Source organism: Salvelinus fontinalis, chromosome 10, assembly GCF_029448725.1.
Source record: "Salvelinus fontinalis isolate EN_2023a chromosome 10, ASM2944872v1, whole genome shotgun sequence".
NCBI classification, from domain to species: domain Eukaryota; kingdom Metazoa; phylum Chordata; class Actinopteri; order Salmoniformes; family Salmonidae; genus Salvelinus; species Salvelinus fontinalis.
Window position 1 is genome coordinate 941,863 of NC_074674.1, and position 15,980 is coordinate 957,842.

Here is a 15,980-nt window from a genome sequence, read left to right on the forward strand (position 1 = left end):
AGGGAGAGAGAGAGAAATATATATATATATAGAGAGAGAAATAGAGAGAGAGAGAGAGAGAAATAGAGAGAGAGCGAGAGAGAGTAATAGAGAGAGAGAAATAGAGAGAAATATAGAGAGAGAGAAATAGAGACAGAGAGAAATAGAGAGAAATAGAGACAGAGAGAAATAGAGAGAAATAGAGAGAGAGAAATAGAGAGAAATAGAGAGAGAGAAATAGAGAGAGAGGGAGAGAGAGAGAGAAATATATATATAGAGAGAGAGAGAAATAGAGAGAGAGAGAGAAATAGAGAGAGAGAGAGAGAGAGAGAGAGAGGGAGAGAGAGAGAGAGAGAGAGAGAGAGGGGAGAGAGAGAAATAGAGAGAGAAATAGAGAGAGAAATAGAGAGAGAGCGAGAGAGAGTAATAGAGAGAGAGAGAGAAATAGAGAGAAATATAGAGAGAGAGAAATAGAGAGAGAGATAGAGAGAAATAGAGAGAGAGAGGGAGAGAGAGAGAGAGAAATATATATATATAGAGAGAGAGAAATATATATTTAGAGAGAGAAATAGAGAGAGAGAGAGAGCGAGAAATAGAGAGAGAGAGAAATATATATAGAGAGAGAGAGAAATAGAGAGAGAGAGAGCGAGAAATAGAGAGAGAGAGAGAAATAGAGAGAGAGAAATAGAGAGAGAGAGAAGAGAGAGAGAGAGAGAAATATATATATAGAGAGAGAGAGAAATATATATATAGAGAGAGAGAGAAATAGAGAGAGAGAGAGCGAGAAATAGAGAGAGAGAGAAATATATATAGAGAGAGAGAGAAATAGAGAGAGAGAGCGAGAAATAGAGAGAGAGAGAGAGAGAGAAATAGAGAGAGAGAGAAATAGAGAGAGAGAGAAAGAGAGAGAGAGAGAAAGAGAGAGAGAGAGAAATAGAGAGAGAGAGAGAAATAGAGAGAGAGAGAAATAGAGAGAGAGAGAGAGAAATAGAGAGAGAGAGAGAGAGAAATAGAGAGAGAGAGAGAGAGAGAGAAATAGAGAGAGAGAAATAGAGAGAGAGAGAGAGAGAGAAATAGAGAGAGAGAAATAGAGAGAGAGAGAGAGAGAGAGAGAGAGAAATAGAGAGAGAGAGAGAGAGAGAGAGAGAGAAATAGAGAGTGAGAGAAATAGAGAGAGAGAGAGAAATAGAGAGAGAGAGAGAGAGAGAGAGAGAAATAGAGAGAGAGAGAGAGAGAGAGAGAGATAGAGAGAAATAGAGAGAAATAGAGAGAAATAGAGAGAGAGAGAGAGAGAGAAATAGAGAGAGAGAGAGAGAGAAATAGAGAGAGAAATAGAGAGAGAGAGAGAGAGAAATAGAGAGAGAGAGAGAGAGAAATAGAGAGAGAGAGAGAGAGAGAAATAGAGAGAGAGAGAGAGAGAAATAGAGAGAGAGAAAGAGAGAGAAATAGAGAGAGAGAAAGAGAGAGAAATAGAGAGAGAGAGAAATAGAGAGAGAGAGAAATAGAGAGAGAGAGAGAGAGAGAGAGAGAGAGAGAGAGAGAGAGAGAGAGAGAGAGAGAGAGAGAGAGAGAGAGAGAGAGAGAGAGAGAGAGAAAGAAATAGAGAGAGAGAGAGAGAGAGGGAGAGAGAGAGAGAAATAGAGAGAGAGAGAGAGGGAGAGAGAGAGAGAAATAGAGAGAGAGAGAAATAGAGAGAGAAATAGAGAAATAGAGAGAGAAATAGAGAGAGAGAATGTCAGATATTTATCTGTGTGTGGTGTCACGCATAACATTTTTATGAGCAAACATGAAGATCAAGTCACACTCCACATGCAGAGTTAGAGGCTAATTAGGTCAACACATTCCTGCTTCATGGAATTACAGCCCACAGTGTTCTAGACAGTGTTACCTGAGAAACACTCTAGAAAGTCCTGTTCCAGTTTGAGAGCGCGGTCCATGCCCTTTCTGGCCTGCTCTTCTGTCAGTCGAGTGTTGATCTCTCTACACAACAACAACAACACACACACACAATTATATAGCTAGTGTGTGAGTCTGTGTGTCTGTGTGTGTGTGTATGTAAGTGTGTGTGTATGTATGTGTTGTGTGTATACATACAGGACATTCTCCAGTGACTTGGGCCGGACAAAGATGGCGACGGGGTGAAGCTGAGCGGCCTGTAGTCTGCGGACAGCATTGGCCGACACGTCCAGTATACAGTGTTTTCCTTGCTACTCACAGCAAAGGAGGTGTAAGGGGAGGGAGAGATGGAGGAAGAGAGAGGAATGAGGGAGAGAGGGGAGGGGGAAGGGAACAGTGGGAGAGAGGGGAGGGGGAGAGAACAGAGGGAGAGAACAGAGGGAGGGAGAGAGAGAAGGGGGAGAGAACAGAGGGAGGGAGAGAGGGGAGGGGATTCAATCAGCCAGATCCCTTTTCACTTCGTAAGCCAATCAATACAGAACAACAGCTGTTGTTGTGAGCATATTAAATAATGTAGATTGGCCTAATGTATCAACCCTCTCATGTAATATAATATAAATATCACAATGATGATGTATCTCCAAAGCTTGTTTCACAGGGTCTCTGATCTGTGCTGTCTGTACCTGCTCTGCCACCTGGCGGACGCTCTGAACGCTGGTGCCGTACAGGTGGCTGTTGTACTGGCCCGCCTCGATGAAACGGTGGCTCTGGATGTCCTTCTCCATTTGTTCCCGTGACGACACAAAGTGGTAGTCCCGCCCGTCCACCTCGTACTCACGCTTGGGCCGTGTGGTATCTGTAGGGGAAGGGCCAAGTGGTCATTCAGGCTGTTAATTAATCCCCCTGTCAATAGATCATTGTAAACCACTGGAGTACTAAGCAGGCAAATGGTTACTCTGTGAAGGGTCAATACTTACGAGGGACACAAGATCCAAACTTGTCAGGGAACTCCGACAGCAGGTCATCATTTACCCTGTCCTTTATGGGACCCAATATTATGATGGGCCTGGCATAATGGACTATGTAGAGAGAGAGGAGAGGTAAGAGGGGATGAATAAGACATGGAATGGGCAGAAACATAAGTATAGTGTGAAAGAATATTTCTTCAAAGTGTATTCTCACCCTCCACTTGTGTGACTGTTTCATAGCTGTGTTGAGAATCATCCCTCCCTGGAAGCAGAACACAACAATACCAGTCAGTCAGAGCCAGTCAGTCAGCTAGTCAGAGAGTCAGTCAGCAGTCAGTCAGTCAGTAGTCAGTCAGTCAGCTAGTCAGTTTGCTAGTCAGTCAGTCAGTCAGCAGTCATTCAGTCAGTCAGTTAGTCTGCTAATCAGTCAGTCAGTCATTCAGTCAGTCAGCAGTCAGTCAGCTAGTCAGTCAGCCAGTCTGCTAGTCAGCCATCTGCCAGTCAGTCAGCAGTTAGTCAGCAAGTCAGCAGTCAGTCAGCAGTCAGTCAGCAGTCAGTCAGCAGTCAGTAAGCTAGTCAGTCAATCAGACAGTCAGTCAGTCAGTCAGTCAGTCAGTCAGTCAGTCAGACAGTCAGTCAGACAGTCAGACATTCAGTCAGACAGTCAGACAGTCAGTCAGACAGTCAGACAGTCAGCTGATACCCTCATGTCATTCTTACTCTACTGAGGGTTGAGCCACTCCCCTCCTGTACGCCTGCTTACCTTGAGACCCGAGGCTGTCTCGACTGCGATCCTACACAACACAGAGAAAACAGATGTTTAGGCAGAGACAGACACTGATGTAAGATCATTCATAGATGCTCACTAACTAATGTGCTTACCCTTTCTTTGGTGCCCATGCGAGACCACTCTTTCCTTTCTACCCTGAAGGGGTTAGGAATGAAAGAAGGCAGTAAAAGGCAGAGGGAGAGAAAGAGAGTGAGACAAATAGAGCAGGAGACAGACAGGAACAGCTGAAAGTCAAACATTTGCTACATAACCACAGAAAACAGCATCAATCATGCTGTCTATGCAGTTCCCCATACAGAAGCAAAACAACTAATAGTATATTAAAAGAAAAAAGCTGATCGAAATACAGTCACACACACACACACACACACACACACACACACACACACACACACACACACACACACACACACACACACACACACACACACACACACACACACACACACACACACACACACACACACACACACACACACACACCAGTGAGGAGTCTGACCTGCGTTTGCTGGGAATAAAGCCAATCTCCTCAGCTTCTGTCTGCGGGCTGACCCGTCTGGCCTGCCACCACTCCTCATCACCACAGTCCAGGACATGGAGCACGTCACCGAACCTGAAGCCCACCGCCTGGCTCAGGAAACCACAGTCTGCTGTCTTATCATAGTCAAACAGGGCCCTGGAACAGACGGAGGAGAGGTAGAAGACACAGTTATAGAAGCAGTACAGCTTTTCTTTGGAATCTAGTGGGTTGTCCTGCTCTGAGGAGTGCACAGTGCTATACTAGCCTGGTAGTAGCAGTGTTGTGGTTGTATGTAGTGCACAGTGCTATACTAGCCTGGTAGTAGCAGTGTTGTGGTTGTATATAGTCCACAGTGTTGTACTAGCCTGGTAGTAGCAGTGTTGTGGTTGTATATAGTGCACAGTGCTATACTAGCCTGGTAGTAGCAGTGTTGTGGTTGTATATAGTCCACAGTGTTGTACTAGCCTGGTAGTAGCAGTGTTGTGGTTGTATATAGTGCACAGTGTTGTACTAGCCTGGTAGTAGCAGTGTTGTGGTTGTATATAGTGCACAGTGTTGTACAAGCCTGGTAGTAGCAGTGTTGTGGTTGTATGTAGTGCACAGTGTTGTACTAGCCTGGTAGTAGCAGTGTTGTGGTTGTATATAGTGCACAGTGCTATACTAGCCTGGTAGTAACAGTGTTGTGGTTGTATATAGTGCACAGTGTTGTACTAGCCTGGTAGTAGCAGTGTTGTGGTTGTTTATAGTGCACAGTGCTATACTAGCCTGGTAGTAGCAGTGTTGTGGTTGTTTATAGTGCACAGTGCTATACTAGCCTGGTAGTAGCAGTGTTGTGGTTGTATATAGTGCACAGTGCTATACTAGCCTGGTAGTAGCAGTGTTGTGGTTGTATATAGTGCACAGTGTTGTACTAGCCTGGTAGTAGCAGTGTTGTGGTTGTATATAGTGCACAGTGCTATACTAGCCTGGTAGTAGCAGTGTTGTGGTTGTATATAGTGCACAGTGCTATACTAGCCTGGTAGTAGCAGTGTTGTGGTTGTATATAGTGCACAGTGCTATACTAGCCTGGTAGTAGCAGTGTTGTGGTTGTATATAGTGCACAGTGTTGTACTAGCCTGGTAGTAGCAGTGTTGTGGTTGTTTATAGTGCACATTGCTATACTAGCCTGGTAGTAGCAGTGTTGTGGTTGTATATAGTGCACAGTGTTGTACTAGCCTGGTAGTAGCAGTGTTGTGGTTGTATATAGTGCACAGTGCTATACTAGCCTGGTAGTAGCAGTGTTGTGGTTGTATATAGTGCACAGTGCTATACTAGCCTGGTAGTAGCAGTGTTGTGGTTGTATATAGTGCACAGTGCTATACTAGCCTGGTAGTAGCAGTGTTGTGGTTGTATATAGTGCACAGTGTTGTACTAGCCTGGTAGTAGCAGTGTTGTGGTTGTTTATAGTGCACATTGCTATACTAGCCTGGTAGTAGCAGTGTTGTGGTTGTATATAGTGCACAGTGTTGTACTAGCCTGGTAGTAGCAGTGTTGTGGTTGTATATAGTGCACAGTGTTGTACTAGCCTGGTAGTAGCAGTGTTGTGGTTGTATATAGTGCACAGTGTTGTACTAGCCTGGTAGTAGCAGTGTTGTGGTTGTATATAGTGCACAGTGCTATACTAGCCTGGTAGTAGCAGTGTTTTGGTTGTATATAGTGCACAGTGCTATACTAGCCTGGTAGTAGCAGTGTTGTGGTTGTATATAGTGCACAGTGTTGTACTAGCCTGGTAGTAGCAGTGTTGTGGTTGTATATAGTGCACAGTGCTATACTAGCCTGGTAGTAGCAGTGTTGTGGTTGTATATAGTCCACAGTGTTGTACTAGCCTGGTAGTAGCAGTGTTGTGGTTGTATATAGTGCACAGTGTTGTACTAGCCTGGTAGTAGCAGTGTTGTGGTTGTATATAGTGCACAGTGTTGTACAAGCCTGGTAGTAGCAGTGTTGTGGTTGTATGTAGTGCACAGTGTTGTACTAGCCTGGTAGTAGCAGTGTTGTGGTTGTATATAGTGCACAGTGTTGTACTAGCCTGGTAGTAGCAGTGTTGTGGTTGTATATAGTGCACAGTGTTGTACTAGCCTGGCAGTAGCAGTGTTGTGGTTGTATATAGTGCACAGTGTTGTACTAGCCTGGTAGTAGCAGTGTTGTGGTTGTATATAGTGCACAGTGTTGTACTAGCCTGGTAGTAGCAGTGTTGTGGTTGTATATAGTGCACAGTGTTGTACTAGCCTGGTAGTAGCAGTGTTGTGGTTGTATATAGTGCACAGTGTTGTACTAGCCTGGTAGTAGCAGTGTTGTGGTTGTATATAGTGCACAGTGCTATACTAGCCTGGTAGTAGCAGTGTTTTGGTTGTATATAGTGCACAGTGCTATACTAGCCTGGTAGTAGCAGTGTTGTGGTTGTATATAGTGCACAGTGTTGTACTAGCCTGGTAGTAGCAGTGTTGTGGTTGTATATAGTGCACAGTGCTATACTAGCCTGGTAGTAGCAGTGTTGTGGTTGTATATAGTCCACAGTGTTGTACTAGCCTGGTAGTAGCAGTGTTGTGGTTGTATATAGTGCACAGTGTTGTACTAGCCTGGTAGTAGCAGTGTTGTGGTTGTATATAGTGCACAGTGTTGTACTAGCCTGGTAGTAGCAGTGTTGTGGTTGTATATAGTGCACAGTGTTGTACTAGCCTGGTAGTAGCAGTGTTGTGGTTGTATATAGTGCACAGTGTTGTACAAGCCTGGTAGTAGCAGTGTTGTGGTTGTATATAGTGCACAGTGTTGTACTAGCCTGGTAGTAGCAGTGTTGTGGTTGTATATAGTGCACAGTGTTGTACTGGCCTGGTAGTAGCAGTGTTGTGGTTGTATATAGTGCACAGTGTTGTACTAGCCTGGTAGTAGCAGTGTTGTGGTTGTATATAGTGCACAGTGTTGTACTAGCCTGGTAGTAGCAGTGTTGTGGTTGTATATAGTGCACAGTGTTGTACTAGCCTGGCAGTAGCAGTGTTGTGGTTGTATATAGTGCACAGTTTTGTACTAGCCTGGTAGTAGCAGTGTTGTGGTTGTATATAGTGCACAGTGTTGTACTAGCCTGGTAGTAGCAGTGTTGTGGTTGTATATAGTGCACAGTGTTGTACTAGCCTGGCAGTAGCAGTGTTGTGGTTGTGTGGTTGTATATAGTATACAGTGCAGTATTAATGGGTACCTGATGTAGAAGCCTCTCTTGGGGTTGTATATAGTATATAGCACAGTATTAACAAATACCTGATGTAGAAGCCTCTCTTGGGGTTGTATATAGTATATAATGCAGTATTAATGAGTACCTGATGTAGAAGCCTCTCTTGGGGTTGTATATAGTATATAATGCAGTATTAATGAGTACCTGATGTAGAAGCCTCTCTTGGGGTTGTATATAGTATATAATGCAGTATTAATGAGTACCTGATGTAGAAGCCTCTCTTGGGGTTGTATATAGTATATAATGCAGTATTAATGAGTACCTGATGTAGAAGCCTCTCTTGGCGTTGCTCCTCAGTGTTGTCTGACCAGAACCCATGCTGCTGTTCATCAGCTGTTCCCTCAGGTCGTGGATCTTCGCTTCGAAACGGCTGTATTCTGAACCCACACACATTAGCATATGTAGTGTGAACACACACACACACATACATTAGTTCATGTACGGTTCCTTGGCGTATGGGTGTGCAGTGTGGTGTTCAATGCTAGGTTACTGTAGTGCTGGCCTCACCCTCTGGTCTGTACTGGGCAATGATGGTGACAGTCTGGCCAGCGTTCTTCAGGGCTGCAGCAGCCTGCTCATGGGTGGCGATACGCAGGTCCACTCCATTTACCTGACACACACACACACACACACACACACACACACACACACACACACACACACACACACACACACACACACACACACACACACACACACACACACACACAGACACACACACAGCTTCATACACACACCTATTTTGTGTGTGTGTATATATGTGTGTGTGTGTGTGTGTGTGTGTGTGTGTGTGTGTGTGTGTGTGTGTGTGTGTGTGTGTCTGTGAGAGAGAGAGAAATTGATAGAGAGTGTGTGTATATAATTGTGTGCATGTGTGGGTGTGTGACTATGCACATGTGAGTATGTGTGTGTGTTCAGAATATGAATACATATGTGTGTGTGTGTGTGTTTGCGTGAGTGTCCTTACGCTGAGGATCTGGTCGCCCTTGCGCAGCTCTCCGCTGAGGTCGGCAGGCCCCCCTGCCAGGATGAAGGAGATAAAGATCCCCTCTCCATCCTCTCCTCCCACGATGTTAAAACCCAGGCCCGTAGATCCCCGGTGGATCAGCACTCTCCTAGGCTCCCTGACAGAGAGAGCAGGGAAGAGGCAGAGGGACGGGGAGTCAGGGAGAGACGAGGAGAAATGGAGGGGAAGGAGGAGACTAAAAAGAGGGAGAGATAATGTGGGGGGGAGGGGAGAAGGGTAGAGAGATATGTAAATGTGTAGTGAAATGGGGACACCGCATTTTGGGGCACGAGAAGGAGGGATGCAGAGAGAGAAAAATTGAATAATACTTGGTTAGCTCTGGGTCAGGTCTATGTCAACCAAATCCACCCCCGCCAGGAGCTTTTCAATTTCACACCAAGCCAATCATTTACGATCCACATGAGATGCCTTTCAGAAAGGGCATGGCTTGATTTGGTATATGAGTGAGCCCAGAAAGCTTTCCTCACCTGGGAAGGTCTTCATCCCCCATCAAGCTGTGCAACACCGGAGAGAAGCGACTGGGCGAGGTGGGAGTGAGAGCTTGTGGGTAATCTGATCCAAGGTAGGTGGGGCCAAGATCTGTATCCATGTGAGGGGAGTATGCTGGAGAAAAAAGACATGGACCATTAGAGCTGAGCGCGCACACGCACACACACACACACACACACACACACACACACACACACACACACACACACACACACACACACACACACACACACACACACACACACACACACACACACACACACACACACACACATTTCCACTTACTGCTGGTGAGGTCAGGGGGGTTGTAGGAGTTCAGGTAGAGGTTGTTAGGCTTGGCCACTCTGAGGTAAACCACCTCAGCTGTGTTCTTCAGGGCTCCCACTGCATCCTCATGCATCACGTCCTCCAGACACACACTGTTCACCTGAACACACAGACACACACTGTTCACCTGAAAACACTGTTCACCTAAACACACTGTTCACCTGAAAACACTGTTCACCTAAACACACTGTTCACCTGAAAACACTGTTCACCTAAACACACTGTTCACCTGAAAACACTGTTCACCTGAAAACACTGTTCACCTAAACACACTGTTCACCTGAAAACACTGTTCACCTAAACACACTGTTCACCTGAACACACTGTTCACCTGAAAACACTGTTCACCTAAACACACTGTTCACCTGAAAACACTGTTCACCTAAACACACTGTTCACCTGAACACACTGTTCACCTGAAAACACTGTTCACCTGAAAACACTGTTCACCTAAACACACTGTTCACCTGAAAACACTGTTCACCTAAACACACTGTTCACCTGAAAACACTGTTCACCTAAACACACTGTTCACCTGAAAACACTGTTCACCTGAAAACACTGTTCACCTGAAAACACTGTTCACCTAAACACACTGTTCACCTAAACACACTGTTCACCTAAACACACTGTTCACCTAAACACACTGTTCACCTGAAAACACTGTTCACCTAAACACACTGTTCACCTGAAAACACTGTTCACCTAAACACACTGTTCACCTGAAAACACTGTTCACCTAAACACACTGTTCACCTGAAAACACTGTTCACCTGAACACACAGACACACACTGTTCACCTGAAAACACTGTTCACCTAAACACACTGTTCACCTAAACACACTGTTCACCTAAACACACTGTTCACCTAAACACACTGTTCACCTGAACACACAGACACACACTGTTCACCTAAACACACTGTTCACCTAAACACACTGTTCACCTAAACACACTGTTCACCTGAAAACACTGTTCACCTGAAAACACTGTTCACCTGAAAACACTGTTCACCTGAAAACACTGTTCACCTAAACACACTGTTCACCTAAACACACTGTTCACCTAAACACACTGTTCACCTGAACACACAGACACACACTGTTCACCTGAACACACAGACACACACTGTTCACCTAAACACACTGTTCACCTAAACACACTGTTCACCTAAACACACTGTTCACCTAAACACACTGTTCACCTAAACACACTGTTCACCTAAACACACTGTTCACCTAAACACACTGTTCACTTAAACACACTGTTCACCTAAACACACTGTTCACCTGAAAACACTGTTCACCTGAAAACACTGTTCACCTAAACACACTGTTCACTTAAACACACTGTTCACCTAAACACACTGTTCACCTAAACACACAGTTCACCTAAACACACAGTTCACCTGAACACACAGACACACACTGTTCACCTGAACACACAGACACACACTGTTCACATAAATACACAGTTCACCTGAACACACAGACACACACTGTTCACCTGAAAACACTGTTCACCCAAACACACTGTTCACCCAAACACACTGTTCACCTGAACACACAGACACACACTGTTCACCTAAATACACTGTTCACCTAAACACACGGTTCACCTAAACACACTGTTCACCTGAACACACAGACACACACTGTTCACCTAAACACACTGTTCACCTGAACACACTGTTCACCTGAACACACTGTTCACCTGAACACACAGACACACACTGTTCACCTAAACACACTGTTCACCTAAACACACTGTTCACCTGAACACACTGTTCACCTAAACACACTGTTCACCTGAACACACAGACACACACTGTTCACCTAAACACACTGTTCACCTGAACACACTGTTCACCTGAACACACAGACACACACTGTTCACCTAAACACACTGTTCACCTAAATACACTGTTCACCTAAATACACTGTTCACCTAAACACACTGTTCACCTGAACACACTGTTCACCTGAACACACAGACACACACTGTTCACCTAAACACACTGTTCACCTGAACACACTGTTCACCTGAACACACAGACACACACTGTTCACCTAAACACACTGTTCACTTAAACACACTGTTCACCTAAACACACTGTTCACCTAAACACACTGTTCACCTAAACACACTGTTCACCTGAAAACACTGTTCACTTAAACACACTGTTCACCTAAACACACTGTTCACCTGAACACACAGACACACACTGTTCACCTAAACACACTGTTCACCTGAAAACACTGTTCACCTAAACACACTGTTCACCTGAAAACACTGTTCACCTAAACACACTGTTCACCTGAAAACACTGTTCACCTGAACACACAGACACACACTGTTCACCTGAAAACACTGTTCACCTAAACACACTGTTCACCTAAACACACTGTTCACCTAAACACACTGTTCACCTAAACACACTGTTCACCTGAACACACAGACACACACTGTTCACCTAAACACACTGTTCACCTAAACACACTGTTCACCTAAACACACTGTTCACCTGAAAACACTGTTCACCTGAAAACACTGTTCACCTGAAAACACTGTTCACCTGAAAACACTGTTCACCTAAACACACTGTTCACCTAAACACACTGTTCACCTAAACACACTGTTCACCTGAACACACAGACACACACTGTTCACCTGAACACACAGACACACACTGTTCACCTAAACACACTGTTCACCTAAACACACTGTTCACCTAAACACACTGTTCACCTAAACACACTGTTCACCTAAACACACTGTTCACCTAAACACACTGTTCACCTAAACACACTGTTCACTTAAACACACTGTTCACCTAAACACACTGTTCACCTGAAAACACTGTTCACCTGAAAACACTGTTCACCTAAACACACTGTTCACTTAAACACACTGTTCACCTAAACACACTGTTCACCTAAACACACAGTTCACCTAAACACACAGTTCACCTGAACACACAGACACACACTGTTCACCTGAACACACAGACACACACTGTTCACATAAATACACAGTTCACCTGAACACACAGACACACACTGTTCACCTGAAAACACTGTTCACCCAAACACACTGTTCACCCAAACACACTGTTCACCTGAACACACAGACACACACTGTTCACCTAAATACACTGTTCACCTAAACACACGGTTCACCTAAACACACTGTTCACCTGAACACACAGACACACACTGTTCACCTAAACACACTGTTCACCTGAACACACTGTTCACCTGAACACACTGTTCACCTGAACACACAGACACACACTGTTCACCTAAACACACTGTTCACCTAAACACACTGTTCACCTGAACACACTGTTCACCTAAACACACTGTTCACCTGAACACACAGACACACACTGTTCACCTAAACACACTGTTCACCTGAACACACTGTTCACCTGAACACACAGACACACACTGTTCACCTAAACACACTGTTCACCTAAATACACTGTTCACCTAAATACACTGTTCACCTAAACACACTGTTCACCTGAACACACTGTTCACCTGAACACACAGACACACACTGTTCACCTAAACACACTGTTCACCTGAACACACTGTTCACCTGAACACACAGACACACACTGTTCACCTAAACACACTGTTCACTTAAACACACTGTTCACCTAAACACACTGTTCACCTAAACACACTGTTCACCTAAACACACTGTTCACCTAAACACACTGTTCACCTGAAAACACTGTTCACTTAAACACACTGTTCACCTAAACACACTGTTCACCTAAACACACTGTTCACCTAAACACACTGTTCACCTGAACACACTGTTCACCTAAACACACTGTTCACCTAAACACATTGTTCACTTAAACACACTGTTCACCTGCAGTGGTGTGTATTCATGGATGCCAAGAGAAGCCAAGCTACTCAAATATTTGACCAGTATTTGTTTTCTTTTGCTTCTGCGTTTTCATAATTTTCCATCAATTCGCAAGTGGCTGAATCTCACCAGAGAAATCATCAGAGCGAGGGCAACAGCACCACTCTGGTACATCAGAGATGTTTCTAACCGGTACATCAGAGATGTTTGTGACCGGTACATCAGAAATGTTTCTGACCTGTACATCAGAAATGTTTCTGACCTGTACATCAGCGATGTTTCTAACCGGTACATCAGAGATGTTTCTAACCTGTACATCAGAGATGTTTGTGACCTGTACACCAGAGATGTTTCTAACCTGTACACCAGAGATGTTTGTGACCTGTACATCAGAGATGTTTGTGACCTGTACATCAGAGATGTTTGTGACCTGTACATCAGAGATGTTTGTGACCTATACATCAGAGATGTTTGTGACCTATACATCAGAGATGTTTGTGACCTGTACATCAGAGATGTTTGTGACCTATACATCAGAGATGTTTGTGACCTGTACACCAGAGATGTTTCTAACCTGTACACCAGAGATGTTTGTGACCTGTACATCAGAGATGTTTGTGACCTGTACATCAGAGATGTTTGTGACCTGTACATCAGAGATGTTTCTAACCTGTACATCAGAGATGTTTGTGACCTGTACATCAGAGATGTTTCTAACCTGTACATCAGAGATGTTTGTGACCTGTACATCAGAGATGTTTGTGACCTGTACATCAGAGATGTTTGTGACCTATACATCAGAGATGTTTGTGACCTGTACATCAGAGATGTTTGTGACCTGTACATCAGAGATGTTTGTGACCTGTACATCAGAGATGTTTCTAACCTGTACATCAGAGATGTTTGTGACCTGTACATCAGAGATGTTTGTGACCTGTACATCAGAGATGTTTGTGACCTGTACATCAGAGATGTTTCTAACCTGTACATCAGAGATGTTTGTGACCTGTACATCAGAGATGTTTCTAACCTGTACATCAGATATGTTTGTGACCTGTACATCAGAGATGTTTGTGACCGGTACATCAGAGATGTTTGTGACCGGTACATCAGAGATGTTTGTGACCTGTACATCAGCGATGTTTGTAACCTGTACATCAGAGATGTTTGTGACCGGTACATCACAGATGTTTGTGACCGGTACATCACAGATGTTTGTGACCTGTACATCAGAGATGTTTGTAACCTGTACATCAGAGATGTTTGTAACCTGTACATCAGAGATGTTTGTAACCTGTACATCAGAGATGTTTGTAACTTGTACATCAGAGATGTTTGTGACCTGTACATCAGAGATGTTTGTGACCTGTACATCAGAGATGTTTCTAACCTGTACATCAGAGATGTTTGTGACCTGTACATCAGAGATGTTTGTGACCTGTACATCAGAGATGTTTGTGACCTGTACATCAGAGATGTTTGTGACCTATACATCAGAGATGTTTGTGACCTGTACATCAGAGATGTTTGTGACCTGTACATCAGAGATGTTTGTGACCTGTACATCAGAGATGTTTGTGACCTGTACATCAGAGATGTTTGTGACCTGTACATCAGAGATGTTTCTAACCTGTACATCAGAGATGTTTGTGACCTGTACATCAGAGATGTTTGTGACCTGTACATCAGAGATGTTTGTGACCTGTACATCAGAGATGTTTCTAACCTGTACATCAGAGATGTTTGTGACCTGTACATCAGAGATGTTTCTAACCTGTACATCAGATATGTTTGTGACCTGTACATCAGAGATGTTTGTGACCGGTACATCAGAGATGTTTGTGACCTGTACATCAGCGATGTTTCTAACCTGTACATCACAGATGTTTGTAACCTGTACATCAGAGATGTTTGTGACCGGTACATCAGAGATGTTTGTAACCTGTACATCAGAGATGTTTGTGACCTGTACATCAGAGATGTTTCTAACCTGTACATCAGAGATGTTTCTAACCTGTACATCAGAGATGTTTGTAACCTGTACATCAGAGATGTTTGTAACTTGTACATCAGAGATGTTTGTGACCTGTACATCAGAGATGTTTGTGACCTGTACATCAGAGATGTTTCTAACCGGTACATCAGAGATGTTTCTAACCTGTACATCAGAGATGTTTGTGACCGGTACATCACAGATGTTTGTAACCTGTACATCAGAAATGTTTCTAACCTGCACATCAGAGATGTTTGTAACCTGTACATCAGAAATGTTTCTAACCTGTACATCAGAGATGTTTGTGACCTGTACATCAGAGATGTTTCTAACCTGTACATCAGAGATGTTTGTGACCTGTACATCAGAGATGTTTCTAACCTGTACATCAGAGATGTTTGTGACCTGTACATCAGAGATGTTTGTGACCTGTACATCAGAGATGTTTCTAACCGGTACATCAGAGATGTTTCTAACCTGTACATCAGAGATGTTTCTAACCTGTACATCAGAGATGTTTGTAACCTGTACATCAGAGATGTTTGTAACCTGTACATCAGAAATGTTTCTAACCTGTACATCTGAGATGTTTGTGACCTGTACATCAGAGATGTTTGTGACCTGTACATCAGAGATGTTTGTGACCTGTACATCAGAGATGTTTCTAACCTGTACATCAGAGATGTTTGTGACCTGTACATCAGAGATGTTTCTAACCTGTACATCAGAGATGTTTGTGACCGGTACATCAGAGATGTTTCTAACCTGTACATCAGAGATGTTTCTAACCTGTACATCAGAGATGTTTCTAACCGGTACATCAGAAATGTTTCTAACCTGTACATCA

The 15,980-nt window shown here is 43.8% G+C and overlaps 1 protein-coding gene across 9 annotated transcripts in view; it reads right to left on the bottom strand.

Moving 5' to 3' along the window:
- Positions 1-1,867: 1,867 nt before the first annotated feature.
- LOC129863330 (disks large homolog 4-like) overlaps positions 1,868-15,980 on the bottom strand; it is a gene marked incomplete at its 3' end in the record, with an annotated part of 135,506 nt that continues 121,393 nt past the window's right edge. For 7 of the 9 annotated variants that reach the window (XM_055935226.1, XM_055935227.1, XM_055935225.1 and 4 more), the window contains 13 exon segments: positions 1,868-1,959; positions 2,074-2,186; positions 2,559-2,731; positions 2,853-2,954; positions 3,058-3,105; positions 3,607-3,637; positions 3,726-3,768; positions 4,133-4,309; positions 7,678-7,792; positions 7,923-8,025; positions 8,383-8,617; positions 8,910-9,045; positions 9,217-9,358. In XM_055935226.1, the coding sequence (XP_055791201.1) occupies positions 1,868-1,959; positions 2,074-2,186; positions 2,559-2,731; positions 2,853-2,954; positions 3,058-3,105; positions 3,607-3,637; positions 3,726-3,768; positions 4,133-4,309; positions 7,678-7,792; positions 7,923-8,025; positions 8,383-8,617; positions 8,910-9,045; positions 9,217-9,358 (1,510 nt within the window). 9 annotated transcript variants of the gene reach the window in all.